The sequence below is a fragment of the Neltuma alba genome, unplaced genomic scaffold (genome assembly GCF_004799145.2).
Source record: "Neltuma alba isolate B1F8T4 unplaced genomic scaffold, ASM479914v2 tig00011343_pilon, whole genome shotgun sequence".
Taxonomy (NCBI): Eukaryota; Viridiplantae; Streptophyta; class Magnoliopsida; order Fabales; family Fabaceae; genus Neltuma; species Neltuma alba.
The window spans coordinates 222235-239226 of record NW_021636044.1 but is presented as its reverse complement, the minus strand read 5'-3'; the positions used below and the strand labels follow the sequence as shown (position 1 = coordinate 239226).

General features: G+C 33.2%; 2 protein-coding genes and 1 long non-coding RNA gene across 3 annotated transcripts; all 3 read left to right on the top strand.

Moving 5' to 3' along the window:
• Positions 1 to 516: 516 nt before the first annotated feature.
• LOC114712298 (probable anion transporter 5) lies at positions 517 to 2762 on the top strand. Its single transcript, XM_028896813.1, has 2 exons — positions 517 to 617; positions 720 to 2762. The coding sequence occupies exon 2, from the start codon at positions 1119 to 1121 to the stop codon at positions 2439 to 2441; it is 1323 nt and encodes a 440-aa protein (XP_028752646.1). The 5' UTR covers positions 517 to 617; positions 720 to 1118; the 3' UTR covers positions 2442 to 2762.
• A 3163-nt stretch (positions 2763 to 5925) lies between these two features.
• On the top strand, positions 5926 to 9366 carry LOC114712309 (uncharacterized). Its single transcript, XR_003737225.1, has 4 exons — positions 5926 to 6045; positions 6519 to 6725; positions 7883 to 7935; positions 9019 to 9366. It is a non-coding gene; the product is annotated as an uncharacterized LOC114712309 (long non-coding RNA).
• Positions 9367 to 12790: 3424 nt separating this feature from the next.
• Positions 12791 to 16748, top strand: LOC114712307 (protein FAR1-RELATED SEQUENCE 3). The gene is made up of 3 exons (XM_028896826.1): positions 12791 to 12991; positions 13999 to 14423; positions 16307 to 16748. Coding segments are annotated over exons 1-3 (633 nt in total). The 5' UTR covers positions 12791 to 12990; the 3' UTR covers positions 16514 to 16748.
• Positions 16749 to 16992: the final 244 nt, after the last annotated feature.

Below are 16992 nucleotides of genomic sequence, written 5' to 3'. Positions count from 1 at the left end.
CGCTTACTGCATCCCCTGATATGAGCTTTTCCATGAACACCGAAACATAGAAAGATGGGAAAGTTCAGCGAAGCGTCCGAGTTAAGAGGAAAAGACACTAATTTCAATTTTAGTTTGTCTCCCACATAGACTAGGGATTATATGAATTGGAGTATCTAAATTGGAATTTGATAATTTTAGGGTCTTTAAATATTATTTTTCCTCATTTTTTTGGAATTATGTAAATTTTTCAAAGTATATATTTTTTAAATACCAAATTAGAAATAATGAGTACGACCTCAATAAATATTTTGACAAAAAACCCCCAAAAAAAAATCCAGGACAACAACTTTACCGACATGCCTAACGCGTTTTGAACTTCTAATTGCGTTTTTCTCATGAGCCACTCCCGGCATCTCAACTGAAAGCTGTTTTGAGTTTGACAAGAATTACTGCAGTTCTTCTTTTCACTATTAAAAAAAAAAAAAGAAGGTGAAAGGGGGCTGCATTCTTTCCCCCGATTCGAGTTGCCATATTTTCTTCTTCTCTTTGTATTCCAGCTCCCGCCACTATTTTCCGATCCGTCGTTCCAGTCTCGACGGTGACGAACGCCGTTGATTCTGTCCGTCACTGGCGAGGTACGTGACCCCATTTCAGTTCACTCCATTTCCCTCCTCTTATTGACTTTTTATCCTTAATCATTCTTCTCTTGCATTTCTTGGTCCCTATCTGAATGCCAGGACTCTTAAAACTCACAGAAAAGTGAAAAATTCTTGAAAAAGATGAGGTGGGTTTTATCCGCTTCTCTCCATTTCATGCGTATGGAGCTGATTTGTTTTGATCTGTGGTAAATAATTGGCAACGGAGCTAAATAATTGGCATTGCGTGGGCCCTTCTGCGTTTCTTTATTTACTTCTTGGTCTGAAAAGCAAATATGATGAAGTTTTTGGGTAATGTTATCAATGATTTCATCTGGCGTCCAAGATCCGTTGTGAAGTTGAAGTATTTATGGGCATAAGTTCCTTGAATCTTGTGAATCATCATCTTAGAAGAGAAATCTGTTAGAGGGATGCTAAATCTGAATGAGTCAACCAAGTAAATGCTTGGACTTTGAAGTGTAGGTGAAGTGGTTGAAGTGGATGATGAAATTCCCTAAGCGTTACCTGATTGTCGTTTTGACCTTTATCTGCACATCTGTTTGTTACATAGAGAGGGTTGGGTTTTCAATTGCATATACTGTTGCTGCTGATGCTGCTGGAGTGAATCAATCTAGCAAAGGGGCTATACTATCTACTTTCTACTATGGATATGCTTGTTCGCAAGTGCCAGGGGGATGGGCTGCTCAGAAAATCGGAGGGAGGACAGTTCTCCTTCTTTCATTTGTTGTATGGTCACTAACTTGTGCATTGGTTCCGTTAGATCCCAATCGAGTTTTTGTGTTAATAATTGCGCGTTTGCTGGTTGGTGTGGCACAGGGGTTCATCTTTCCCTCCATCCACACTGTTCTAGCACAATGGGTTCCTCCCCATGAAAGATCTAGATCTGTTTCTCTTACAACTTCTGGGATGTATCTAGGTGCAGCAATGGGAATGCTTGTCCTTCCCAGTCTAGTGAAACTTAGAGGTCCTCAATCTATATTTGTTGCCGAGGCAGCAATGGGTGGCATGTGGTCCTTACTTTGGTTTACATATGGCAGTGATCCTCCTCGTATTGAGCATCCAAAGGCCACGGCTTCCGGGTTTGGAGAATTATTGTTGCCTATCAAGGGGAATCTGAGATCAAAGGTTGAGAATGGAAGAATTTCAGTCAAAGCAGCCAAAATCCCTTGGATGAAAATCCTAACTAGCTTGCCAGTCTGGGCAATTGTTGTGAACAATTTCACTTTTCATTATGGTTTATATGTGTTGATGAATTGGCTGCCAACCTACTTTGAATTAGGCCTTAAACTAAGCCTTCAAGATATGGGTTCTTCAAAAATGATGCCTTATCTGAACATGTTTATATTCTCAAACATAGGTGGTGTAGTTGCTGATCATTTAATCACCAAGAGGATAATGTCTGTGACAAAAACCAGGAAATTCTTGAATACCATAGGATTTTTAGTTGCTTCTCTTGCATTGATTGTAATTCCCATATTCAGAACATCTGGTGGGGCTATCTTCTGTTCTTCTGTGGCTCTGGGTTTTCTGGCTCTGGGCAGAGCTGGATTTGCAGTGAATCACATGGATGTGGCTCCAAGATATGCCGGAATTGTGATGGGTGTTTCTAATACGGCAGGCACTTTAGCCGGAATTATTGGAGTGGACCTTACTGGCAGACTTCTTGAAGCTGCTAAAACTGCTAATTCAGATCTTACAGGTCCTGATAGCTGGAGAGCAGTGTTCTTCATTCCTGGCTTGCTATGTTTTTTTAGTTCCTTAATATTCTTACAATTTTCAACTGGGGAGAAAATTTTTGACTGAGGAAGGCTGCTTGTCACTTGATGATCTGATGGCTCATTTGCAGTGTGTTTGGTTTCACATCAAAGCATGGCTTTTGGTGGTTTCCAACGTAAACCCAAGCATGCACTAGATTTGTTGTCTTAGTCATCGAGATTTTTTCTTTTCCAATTATTTCCCCAGATTGTATCATTCTTGGATAGGAGAGTTTCATGGCATTAAGCAGGGTTCTTAATGCCCAGTCATATCTGGAGATTGAAGTTTTATTTGTTTCTCCAAGTTGTATTGTATACATAATCAATCATAAAGGAAGATCAGGAGCCTTAATAGGCGATGACAGAGCTACCGAGAAATAATTGTTTCATTTTGCTTCATGATGCTTTTGGTCATCTGGAAGTTCCTTCATCCGCAGAAAAGGGGCTTAACAAATAGCCCATTTTTCTTAATGATGTGACTGAGATCCATATTCTAGTTTGATCTAATGCATTTTTCATAGGTAAATTTGGCAAAAAGTATGTGTTTTAAAATTTTATTGGCTAAAAGGATCTAAACTTAGGGGGTGTTTGGATAAGATCAAAATCATGGTTTCAGAAGTGCTTTTACGGTATATGAAACAAATATGTGGAGGAGATTGTCTCGATTTGCGAAAAAGTGTTTTTGAAAAATGATTTTAAGGGCATCCAAACACTCCCTTAGTGAGTGTAACTATCTTTTGCGGATACAATTTTTTTTTTAGTCCTGTGCAACTCATCTTCAGTTATGTGTAATAATTGTCAAAATGGAAAAAAGGTGCGTGCGCTAAAATAATTGTACCTGTTCAAATTTATATTCTCTTAGCCAATAAATTTTTTTACTTGGTATAATGTTCATTGAGTTAAGATGGTGTTGTTACCTTCAAGATGGTGTTAATTTAATTCACTACTTATTTTACTTAATTTAAGGTTTTTTTTTTTTGGTGTTGTTTGGTTTACTAGTACGTAATTTAAAGTTTGGAAAATTTTTAACATGCTAAAATCACCTATTTATTATTTTGAAAGTCAATAGTTATTTTTTGGTTATTTTCCCTTAAAATTTTAAATTTGAAAACCTTTTTTTTCAGCCCCTTGTGTATTACATGATTTTCATAGGTTACATTTAGGGAGTTAAAATCATAAACATATAATTGTTTGCATATTTGTCATCATATTCTTATTGCCTATTTGCCTGAGTTAATTTTAGATCAACCCCTAGTGTATTATATTTTAGAGTTAATGTGCAAAAATAATCATGAAGCTTTGTGCAAAAAGTATTTAATATTATATTATTTTCAAACATTTAGGTTTTGTTTGTCACCACATTTAAAATCATTTATAAACACATTTTATATAAGTTGACTCAAAATTTCTTTCACCTATTTATCTCATATTTTATAAATTACAATTAAAATTTTATTTATAAGCCATTCTAAATGAGCCTTTTGATGTATATGTGTAACATATTTAAGTTAAAGATACTGGCTGCTATATGCCAAAAAAAAAAAACATTCATAAATATTTTCATACCTTAAACCTCTATTTTATTATTTAAAGAAAGAAAGACTAATTGGAGACAAAGAACTATAGCGTTTATAGCTTTAAGAATTTCAACATAAGGTTTTAACTTTATGATGCGATATATATAAGTTATTTGTAAATGACTCAGATTCAAGAAATCTCAACTGCGTTTTCCTTTTTCTAATAAATATAATCTTTTTAATTGACAAAAGCATTTCTCAAGAAAATTAGTTATGTTAGTTATTTATAATAAATAAATATTATTTTTCTAAAATGCTCTCATTAATCATGTGTATTAGTTAGAACTGCCATTTTATAAAATCTTTGACATGTGCAATATGTTAAAAAAATAAAAAAATATGATAAATAAAATTAATTAGAATTTTATATTTATGATCAAATTGAATGTCAAATAAACTCTTTTATTAAAAGCAGAGGTAATGGAATGATAAATGAGCTTCTCTTGCAATTGAAGGAAGCATATATGCCAAACGACATCCGGAGGAAAAATAATTATTTGCACAAGGCAAGTTTAGTTGAAAGATATAATGAAATGCCCACTGGTGCATTCTTATCCACCAAACGGCAAAGAATATATTACCCAAAAGAATAATTCTATCAAGTTGAATAATTCAGAAAACACGTTATAAAATATTTTTAAAAAAATAGTAAATAGGATTCTCCGCGTGGACCTTTTTATACCCTAATTTATAATTTTTATTTATGAATGATGCAATTCGATTTACAAGTATAAAAATTTACTAAAATTTAAGATACTTAGCTTGTATTTATTTTTTCCCCATATGGGCCTAATCAAATTTCTTGTAATTGAAGATGCACTACCTCTCACATTTGTGCCTACTAAATTGTGTTATTTTCACATTTATTAAGATCAAATATAAACAAGGATTTTTGAGTTTAAATTGATATGCACATAATTCTCTTGTTGTTAATTAATTTATTATTTTCCCAATAACAAATTATTTTTTATAAATAATGTCTCAAACTTTCAGCAATATATAAATAACTTCCTTACATTATAGATTAAGTTCGGTTCATCTTTAAAATTTTTATGAGGTTTTTAGATAGAATTATCAAACGAAACAATCATTTTGTATGACAAAAAATGGGTTAAAATTACAGTTAAAAGTCAAGAAATATTGTTTTTTTTTTTTTGCCAAAATCAAGAAATATGTTGAATTCCTTTTTTTCTTTAGCTACTCAGATGATAGTCACATATATTTCCAAGGTAATTTCTTCAATTAGTTGAGTTTAATCGTCACGAAATATTTTTTTTAAAAAAATTAGACAAGTAATTTTATTTTTATTTTTTAGAGAACTCTACAAATTATGAAGATGAAATAAAATGAAAATAAAATGGAAGAAAATAATTTTTATAAACGAAAAATATATTTCATATTTTTAACAAAAACTATTTGTTTTCTTTTTTTTTTGGCCGGAAAGAATTATTTGTTTTCAGACATTGTATGATATATATAAGGGTCTCATATTTAGAATCGGAAGAGTAATTTGTACTTTTTTTATGGTTTATATATGAATAGTTCATACAATAATGATTTTTATATTTGATATTTTTTTATGTGTAGATAACTAATAATTATATATGGAAAAAATAAATAATAATTTAAAAATTCAATAAAATATTATACTATTCCGGTTCTAAATGTAAGAACCTTATACACACTAGTATAAGGGTTTTATATTTATAACCCAAGGATTATATTTTAAGAGATAATCAACAATATTCATTTATTTGTATTCAAAGTGTTAATGGTAAGGGTCATAAAGCCAATCAAGACCATAAAAAAAAAAAAATCATTTATTTAAGTTTTATGATTTTATCTTTTTTGTAATAAATTTTATTTGTAATTTTTCCTTCTTTCTTTCTTTGGTTTTTTTTTTTTTTTTTCCCAAGCTTTATTCCGCGGTTGGACATCGGAGTCAAAAAGTAGAGCCTACCTGTCTACCCGGTTGATCACCTTTACAGCTCTCATTCTCTTCTCATTCCGATCATCCCTTGACAATCATCATCGTCATCTTCTTCTTCTTCGTCTTCTTCGGCACATTTTGCAGAGGTACCATGGCCCTAATCGGCGCTTATCTCATCTCTTGATCATTGAACGAATCGATTCAATGCGAGCATTCTATCTTTCAATTTTGCCTCTTTTTGTTCTTTTTCTCTTTCTCCCTGGGTTTTTAAAATTTCAAAGTTTCTTACTTCAGCTTATCAGTTTGAATTTCTGTAGCCCGTAAAATTTGTGGTTTGACCGAAACAAGTTCGAATTTCTGGAAAAGACGAGCTTGATTGTTTGCTTGATCATTTTTTGTTTCTCTGTCATAACGGCCGTGGAAATATTTCTCTTTTTATAAATTGTGCTGTTGGATTGTGTAGCTTGTGTTGTCATTATTAGTTTTTGTTTGCTTTGCGAGAACCCCTGAGAGCCGTTTACTTGCTTGTTTTTATCTTTGTATTAAAAAAAAAAAGAAAAGGAAAAGTGGATACGAAGCATTTATTTATTTATTTTGTAGTTGATCTTTTGTCGTTCAGGTTTTCTTGTACCGTCTCCGTCCGGGGACTCTGTCGTGTATGGCTTACACTAATTTCCTGAATTTGTTATTCGCCGTGGGAGTTTGGTGTACTGCTTACATTACTGCTGCTGTTGTTGCCTCCTTTCGAGCCATCAATTTTCTCCGTCTATTTTGAACTGCCATGGCTTATGCACAGCTTGTTATAAATCCAACTCTTAGCAGCGAGGTAATTTATTTGGGTTGGTTATTATTTTCTTCTTTCTTCTTGTCGGTGTAAAATTGTTGAGATCCTGATTGGTTTCTGTAATTTTCTTGCTCAATTTATCACCGATGGCGAACCACTGTTATGCTTTAGTTTGATAAATTTGCCGTACTGTCATGTTAATGTACTTCTTATTATTGTTATTCACTTGTGATTGCGGCCTCTAATTTCTTCTCAGATCCTTGCTAGTTCAAGATGGATATCAGCCTATTGATATCTTTGATTGAATTGGTGGGTAATCTTGGATATATGCCCTATTATTTGGTATGGTCAGGTTAAACATGTATTCTCACATGGTCAGTATTTTTATGGCCCCATATGCCAAGGACGAAAGTTTTATCGTTCCTCTGTCTGTTTCAAAAGTTTTTCAGAACTGCTATTGTAGTTGTTTCTTTAGGTTTCTAACTCAGGGAGTTGCTTGATTAGCTGCGTTTGCTGTGTATTTATCTTCAAGTCATTTTAGTCCCTTCAAGATAGTCTATTATAAATTAGCTGTTCTGTCTGATGGTCTTTTCCTCGTTCTTGACTAGTTTATTAGAGTTTGTGCCATATGAACTCTCGTAGTTTATTTGGCGAGAACCTAGATGCACTTTTATAGTTATATGTCATGGAGATCTCCAGTAAAACTATGACAAGTTGACATTTTTATAGCTCAGCATCATATGATTGATTCTCTCAAGTTCTTTTCACTTGTTATGCTTTTATTGGAGAACTCAAATGGCGAAAGGAAAGTTAATTTTATGTATTTTATATTCACACTTGATTGGCATATTGTAGAATGTATTAGTCTGATAAAGGAATAAGTGTCAATTTTGGTGGCTGTGTTTCAGACTGAAAAATAGTTTATTTTACTATTTTATGGCCCAATTCCCAATTATTATTTGAATTGATCCCCATGTCGAAGGAAAACAACAATCTTTATGTAATTTTAAGTATGCTGGAGTGGTGATTCTTTCTCAAGTCGGTTTTCATCTACACACTTCCACTCCCTCTCCCATTTTGCCACAATCATTTCTGGCGATTTCCTTAAAGTTGAGATTAGCATGAATATCAATTAAACTTTCAAATATCTTCATTTGTCCTATCCTCTTGTTTATATATTTACTTATTTTCTGCAACAGGTGAATGACTATAGCATGGTAAGTTTTATACTGCTGGAATGGAGAAAGAAAAGGTTTGCTCTCTATCCGTCTCTTATTTTCTTCATAATGTACTTCCAGTCAATCATCTCAATGATTTTATGTCATCTGCTTACAATTACTAAAGGCTCACGATAGCTCAGGGAACGACTTTTAGCTCTGTAGTACAGTTATTGGCGTTACGCCTCGTGTAGCATTACAACTTCATGAAGCCCCATAATAGCTGCATTGGCTCGGGCTACAAGATTACTGATAAATAAGGCAACAGCAGCCCTGATCTGTCATAGGCTGTCATGGGATATTCTATCGACCCATCCCTGAACACCCAAAATTGAATAATTTAGTATTCAATAAGCATAATGTAATAGGGCTTTCAGGAGAAGATTTAACTCTTTTAATGTCATTGACCCAATCTTGTTGAAGGACATTGACTATGGCGATGAGTGGTTGATTGGCAAGTTGGACAAGGAATTAAATAATTAAGAACTTAAGCTCTCCACGTAGTTGGGTTTTGTTTTTCTTATTATGTCTTTGTTGTTACTATTCAACCATGTCTTTTTTATTTTTTTAAATTGGGTACCAAATGAATTTTATCTCTTGGTTGATTGGGCGAATTAAAATCTCTGTTTAACCTTAAATATAACTTTACAAATGCTTCCACATTTCGAGGATGGCTATAGAATTGTTGGTGCTTGACTTTGATGGAGATTTACATAGGATGTAATACCTGAAAGTCCCTCATCATGTAATATAAGATGATTAATGGGGTATTTAAGTGAATTGATTTATCCATCTTAATAACTAGCTTTCATGAGAGGGTTTCCAATCCCACTTGAGTACCATTAATGGCGGCCCTTGACTTTTCAAGAGAGGCCAGTATTAAAGAGGTGATATTACAGGATGTTAAGTCTCATATTGAATACTGTGTATGTTTTCTTATTTCATGTATTTGTTTTGTGTTTGCTTGTGTCCCTTCCATAGGCTAGTACTATAATAGAGGCTTAAACTCTGCATCATTTTGCGTTAGCCTCCTTGATTTGTGCTTTATCTTCCCCCTTCCCCTCCTCCATTTTCGATTCTAGCACTGATAATCTGATATGGCTTGTCCTGCTTTACAGTGTACAACATATGTTGTCCAAACAGCTGCATCCAGTATAAAGAAGAGATGCAGATATGAAGATCCGGAGACTGATGATGAGCAACTAAACTCTGCTACAGATTTACATGATAATATCAAAATTTAAGCCAACTTAATGACAAAATGGCGTGTAAAGCTCAAGCATTTGTAAATACTTGATACCTCATCAGTATGTTTTGGTGGGAATTCACAAAGTTAGATCTGCCAAAAGGGCACAATAATTATTGAGCTGGTTGGATGGAGCTGTATTTTCAAACGAATTATAAATCCGATGCTTCTTTTCATATTGCATTGCATGCTACAGAAATTGATCAGTTTTGCTTGAAAATGGTCTGAGTTTTGATGGAGATGGCTTGACGAATGTTGACTGGACAGAGGTTAGAGTGTAGTCGCTCTTTATTTTGTTGTGTAATGCCTAAATTTAATAAAAAATGCTGTATTGTTCAAGACTTGAATTATAATATTAATAGTGTAGATATGCTGGTGAGAAACTGAAGAGGCATCTTCTAAGAAAAACTATTTGGATCCCTATGCAATTCACGGGAGATGGGCTATTTTCTTCTTATCTTTTTACAGCATTTGTTGCTGTCTTTGCTTGAAATTGTCTTGCAACTTTGAAGCACCGCTGATCTAAGAAACCTTTGTGTTGATTCATAAATGGAGGAAAATCTTGACATAATAAGAAATAAATAAAATTTGTAGTTCTGCTTTTCAACCCAAAAAAAAAAAAAAAAGAAGTGTTGGGTTCACCCTGGGTTTAGACAGATAAAGGTGGAGCCTTTGAGTTCGCAGTGGAAAAAGGACGAGGATAATATGTCAAGTTGATTGTGATGTTGGCCTAGGGGAAAATGAGAAAGTTAGCGGGAGAGACTTCAACCAGTTTCATTATTCATTACAGCAATAAGCATTCTACAATGAATTTATATCATTTAAATATAGTGTCAATAGTTCAGATTTCAACTGATAATTTCAAAAAAAATCATTTTTTTTAAAAAACTGATTAAATAGGAGATTTTTTTGGGGTCCAAAATTAAATAAGAGATTATCGGTTCTAAATTTCAATTCTCATGACCAGAACGACTTCCGTCCCTTGTGCATATGGATATTAATAAAAATATTAAAATAAATTAGGTGGAGAGGGTGCATGACATATATTTTTTTCCCCTTAAAGCATAAGTATCCTTCTATTGATAGCAACCTTATTCGGGACACTGTTGGGTACTAAATGTGAGTATTTCTCTCAACGAGAATTCAAATCTTGATTTGTTAAGTTGTGAGAGGCTAGTCCTTCTACTAAACTCAATCCTATTGGTGCATACATGTTGGATGGATTTAGCATGAAAGGGAGCAATTGGGTTGGTAAGTGTACAAGTGAGATGGTACATAAGAGTTGTCCATACAACTGGACCCAACTCGACTTTTGATGGGATTAAGCATAAAAGAATTGGGTCTGAAAGCCCTCCTACTCTAAAAGTGCTTTGTCTTTGAAGCCCAATCCTTGAACATGTAGGCTCAAAGCCCACTTGTTTTAGGTTATTTTGCTAAATTTCAATTTTTCATTTATTTTAAAATATACAAAAATAAAACAATAAATCTCATAGATTTCCTGATTCAAATCATATACATTAGGAACATAAAGTGCCAAACAACACTTATACATCTCATAAAATTCCTAACTAGTCTCTATATCTAAACCTCTAATTATACTAGTAACACTAACAGCCTTTCCCTGTGCGCATAACTGCCGACTATTTTCTCAAACTACAAAACTTTCCTCAGATCTCAGTACCCCCTGAGAAGAGAGACTCTTCCTTAGCCTAGCCCGTAGGTCCTAAACTCGACAAATGTTTATACTTGCAACATATCAACAGGGGCAAATGACAAAAAAAAAAAAAAGAAGTTGAAATCAAATTTGGTTATAATATTTTACTTGGTATTGACAATACTAAATTTATAAATAACAATAAATTTTTTTTACATTTTTTATTTGGCATTTAGTAATTTTCAGCTTTTTTTTTGTGGTCATTCTCCCCTATCAATAAATTATTTTTCCACATCTGTAACGTTGTGTGACTGTTAAAAAAAAAAAAAAACTACCTCGGACAGTTGATATAAGAGCTACTACATAACTAATTTGCAGATATTAAGAAAATTAGTTTAGTTAATTATTTGTAATAAATTGATATTGTTTGGTCTAAAATACCACTATCAATTATGTGTATTGAAATTACTCTTTTATGAAATTTCTTTAACATGTGCAATCACTATAGAAATTATTTGGGGACAAAATAAATAAATATTAAGGATAAAGTAAATTAAAATATTATATTTAAAATCAAATTAAATATCCAACTAGTTTTTATATTAAGAATACGAGCTAATACTTGACACTTGACAAGCTTAAAATAGATGTCTATTTGTTTTTCAGTTTTAAATGGACCAATCTTTTTTTGAATAAGAACTAGATAAAGCATTACAAGAAGTAACTTCCTTGGTCACGATCCATCCCGTCAAGTTAAGGTAGAGATGGATCGAGGATATAAAAGTTAACTTTCATAAAATAGGAAGTTTTAGCAAGATAATCAATAGTAGCAAGATTTCCCTAGGATTATACATTAATAAGGCCTGCCATTCTTTATGAATAATTTTCCTAACTTGATCAACTAGGTCACTAAAAGGATAATTACAATCAGTACTTCTATTACTAAAGTCTACAGCTTTAATACAATCCGGACCAATCCTTTTAAGTCCGAGTTGTTTTGACATTTCTTGAGATGTTCAATAATTCCTCTTCCACTAATTTAATTACTAGTTATCTTAATTTATTTTGATTTTTTTAAAATAATGAGTTGCATTATGAAATTATTCCGATGCATTTTGTACAAACGGATATTGGATTGAAAATGGAACACCGTTGATTAGAGTTTTAAAAACATTAAAAATAATTCAAGGCTTTTAAATCTCACTCCTAATTTATATGGCTTCCTTATTGAAATACAATTAATTAGTATATAAATAATTGTATATGCATTAGCAATTTAAATTTCCTCCTGCTATATATATATCAATGCTTTGGTGCATAATTTTTTTTTTTTTTGGGGGAGCTGCTTTGGTACATAATCTACATACCTTGGAGGTGTAAGCCTGTAAGGTGTTTTCTTCAATATTGTTTGTGCTTTTTTTGCCAGAATATTGTTTGTTTGTAATCTTTAGGCTATTGCAAGTTGCAACAAATGTTTTATTGGTTACATAGAAATAAATATGATGAAAATTCCTCAATCGTATTCAAGTTTCTACTATTCTCTTTTGGTTTTAAATGGTATTTATATTTTCAGTTTTTTCTTTTGTATCTTATATTTTATGAAGGGTAAAGGTGTAACTAGAACCATAAAAATTAAAATATTAGATATAACTAAAAAAAAAATATTGGGGTGCTGAATTTGTCAGAAAAATAATATTAGAGTATTAGATGCACTATAAATAAAATTAGAATACTAAATGTATATGAGAAATAATTAGCTTTTACATTGTATGAGACAATTAGTATATTTTAATAATTACGAAATAAAAAGAAGTTTTTTTAATTTTAACAAAATTTAACGAAAGTTAGTTTTAGCTAAGTCAATATCTTTTTCTTTAAAAAAAATTCTTTATTTTGGAGTCACAAAATTTGTTTTAATAAAAAACCTACGTTTGTTTTCCTTTTTACAAAAAAAAAAAATCAAAGAAAAGCAAAAGCTGAGGTTTCTTCTCTCGTTCGCCTTTGAATGCGATGAACTGAACCCTGGTTTCGGTCTCAGCTTCACTCTTTGAATTTGGCGCAGAAATATTATTTGAACCCATTGCTTATCCATCATCATAAACCTGAAAGAAAGCAGTCGATTATTTGAAGTGCTTTGCTTTCCTGACTTCCTCTAGATTGAGCGTCCTCGATGAAGTCCCGTAGCTAAGAAGTAACTCTCCTCAATTTTTGGATTCATTATTTGCTCTTAAATTTCTTTGTTTTGTTTTCATTTTCTGTTTTGGTTTCGATTTTTGTTTTTCTTCTGCCGTTGGCTAGCTGCTCGAGCTCAATTTGGATTGTATTTTGTTATGAGGGAATTGGCTCATAATTCATATTAATTCTGCATTTTGGTAGTGTTGGAATGGGGAATTAGACCCGTGGCTATTTGTAGTGCCTGATCGATTAGAGTTTATGGGCTACTAGATGTATACTACATATAGCGAACGGCAATCTTACCTTTGACTGCAAGTTGATGGGGTTTAGTTTTGGGTTGCATATCGATAAATTTCTGCCTTTGTGCTCGTTATAGAGTCCAGATTCTCTCCAATGGAGAAAATGCACTGAGGAGTGCAATATATCCTATGCATATGTGAATTTGGGCCGGAGTTGAAGAGAGAAGAGATTATAGGTGTAGATGTTTAGTGTGGACTTCACATATTATGTTTTTTCGTATCACTCGTTCTTACAATAGGTCAATGCATGAATGTAAATGATTTAAGGGGTGTTTGGATGAAATCAAAACCATGATTCTAAAAGTGCCTGTACAGTGTGCGAAGTAAATACTTGGAAGAGTTTGCCACTTTTCGACGAAGCACTTTTGGGTGCTTCCAAACACCTCCTCAATTTGACGTGGATTGGCCCATCATCACTCCTTCTTGCAATACATGAAGGCATGAATGTAAATGAATCAATTTGATGTGTTGTGGGGCTCACCCCCTATCTCATCTTTCTCCTTGTTACACCCTCTTGATAGAGGAGATCTAAGTTTCTCATCATTAGTGCTCTGATAAATACCTTGGAATTTGGTGTTCAACTTTCAATTATAATTATCATATTTCAGTTTCTGTTGTTATTTTTTATGTTGCAATGACTATTTTTTAGATTCAAAGCAATGTTTCTATATAAGCTTATTGCCAAACATTTTCATTGAATAATGTATTTTTGTTGTATGATCAGTGGATTTGGATACTGAGGTAGGAAGTGTTCAAAGTTCTGCTGAGAAAATACCAACAACATGTGAAGACAGATCCATTTCAGAACCTTATGTTGGTATGGAGTTTGATTCTGAAGAGGCTGCCAGGGAATTTTACAGTGGATACGCGAGACAGGAAGGGTTTATTGTTCGTCTTGATCGTTGCCATCGTTCTGAGACTGATAATAGAATCCTTTCTCGACGTTTTTCATGCAATAAGCAAGGCTTTTATGTGAGACCTAGAAATGGGACCAAACCAGTTCAGAGACCACGAGTTAGCATAAGAGAAGGCTGTGAGGCTATGATGTTGGTTAAAGTAAACAATCATGGGAAATGGGTTGTTACTAAATTTGTGAAGGAACATTGTCACCCTCTACAAGTTTCTGCCTATGCTACTGATAGAACTTTGGTGAGTTATATCTTTTACATTTACTGACATTGAATAGTCAGTTCTCATATTCTCTATCCATCATAGTGCTCACAACAATCTTTGAATTGCATACAATTGAGTTTCATGCTGTTTTTACATTTAATCGATTATAAATCATGATCAGAATTCAGAAGTATAAAGCCATGTATTCTTGCTGATGTGTCCTTCAGTTTTCATTGAAGAAAGGTTCTGATACTTAATTGCTTTCAATAGTACAGTATTTGACTGTTTGTTTCTGAAATGCCTGAGATTTTAATTTTCCTCTGTCCTAAATTGAGGGAGAATTCTGAAACTTTCATCTTTTCTATTGAAAAGAAGACCATGTTCAAACTAATTAGAAGTTTTTACAAGACAATATATAACTTATTCATGCCTCACTTATGCCTGCTATTTCCTCTACTCATGTTGTTTAGGCATTACAGGCTTATTACTTGTTCTGGGAAAGTAATCATTAGATAAAACTCGTAATTTCGTCTTTCCAACTTTCAGGCAGTGCCAAGATAAATGTTCTATTCTACAAGAACAATACAAATGCACTATGTGCTTTTGTATGCATCACTTGGCTTCTTTTCCTATAATTGATTTTGGTATTAGAATATTTAAGCTGTTATACTCTAAATTTACTTTTTCCAATTTTTAGTTGTTTAGGACCATAACCTAAAACTCTCATTGTTTCACCATGCTTCTGCACAGCTTCAACTTTGACTTGGTATGATTCTAATTTCTAAGTCACCATCGTCATCTTGCACCTAACACTCTGTCCAGAAGTCCTAGAGGTTAAAATCAAATGAAATAAAGGATTTTAGATTCACATTCATTGCATGGTGATTGTCATAGGCAGAGAGCGAATTAGGAAGGTACTAGACTGTCGTTTATCAGCTGTGAATGCTGATATTTTCTTCTCGGCATCCTGTATGAGATTTTGATCCTCTCCATTGAGAGGGTCCTCCATTGAGCCTCAAGTGAGGGAAAAAGAAATTTGATGATTCATATTGGATACTGATAGTCTAGATTTTAATTTAAAAAAAAAAAATAGTCTGCCAATAGACTTTTAACCTAGTGGCATGAATACTCTCTTTATGAGAGGTTGCAAGTTTGATCTTGCTTATAATATCAGGCTATTAATATCTCAAGCCGTTAATACCTTCCTTTTTAATTGGAAAAAAATAAGATAGTCTAACTTTGTTGACTCTTTTATTTCATATATTTAATCTAAATTTCTTTAATAAGATCTGAGTTGGAAAACTGCTTTGATTCTGCATTCTACTTCCTTAGGACCAAAAATAAAACAAAATGAAAGAAGTAATGCATTTTAAAATTCAGACTGTTTAGATCAAATATCAACCATTCTGCCGTCTTTGTGCCTCTCCTGAGGCTTAATGCAGATTCCTTTTAATGGAGCCTGTCCAAATACTTCCTTGCCTGCCCAATATGGAACCAGTAGGAATGGATAATTATTATTCCCAATTTGGTTACAATAAGAATGAATATTTGTTTTAGAAGCTCAGGAGCAGGATGAGTTTATAGCAGAAAATGAAATACCATGGATAATTACTCAAGACCTCTGACAGTCAACTTTTTCCCTATGTTTGGATGGGAAGAAAATTAGGGAGGAAAGAATACTAGGAGGGAAAAAACTCTAAAATAGTAAATATTTTTTTTTACTATTTTTGGAAATTTTTTCCGCCCCTAGTATTTCTCCCTCTGTATTTTCCCTCCTCTTTTCCCTCCATCCTGACATCCGTGTTTTAACCTTAGTCTGCACCTTCCCCATGTGGCCATGTTGCTGGGACCCTTGTTTTGGTTTGAGGACTGACAACTATGTGAATTCTTAACAAAAACTTTGTTTGCTAACCTTCCAGCTGGAATCGAAGGATTTTAAGATTCAACTACTCACGAGGGAGCTTCAGCGTCATGATAAGTTATGTCAACTATATCGCCAGCTTTTACTTTCCCTACTGGAATCTGTGGAGGAGCAAACTGAAGTTTTATCAGGAAAACTCGAACTTGTCGTTAACAATGTAAAACAGCTTGAGAACGATGTTGAAAACCCTCTGGACACTCGCTAGAAGATTCTTTTTCTCGATTGCTTAAGATGTACTTTATGTAAAAGGTTTTGAGAATTACACGGAAGCTTGAGGTGCTGTACTACGTTATTCCTTTGCAAGCCCAATAATATGTTACAGTGCCTAATTTGTCATGAAGTGAAAAAGTAGCAGTGAATCAGTTGTAAATTAGACGTCTTCTTTGTTGATAATTGTTCTCATTTTTGTTATGATACTGCATAATCCAATTGTTTCAATATTGAAGAAGCTTGGTAAATATTTGTAGATTATAACAGCTTTCTTACCCACGGAAGAGTAACTTAAAAAGTTGACATATTACTGGAAAACTCACATTTTTTCCTTGATAATCCACAGATAAAAACTCTTCATATGCTAGCACTACTGTTTTATTTATTTTCCGGTAGAATCTACTAGTACTTTTTCAAATAAAAGATTAATATCCTGTCGACTTTCTATACTTGAAGGTTATGAACAACGGAATT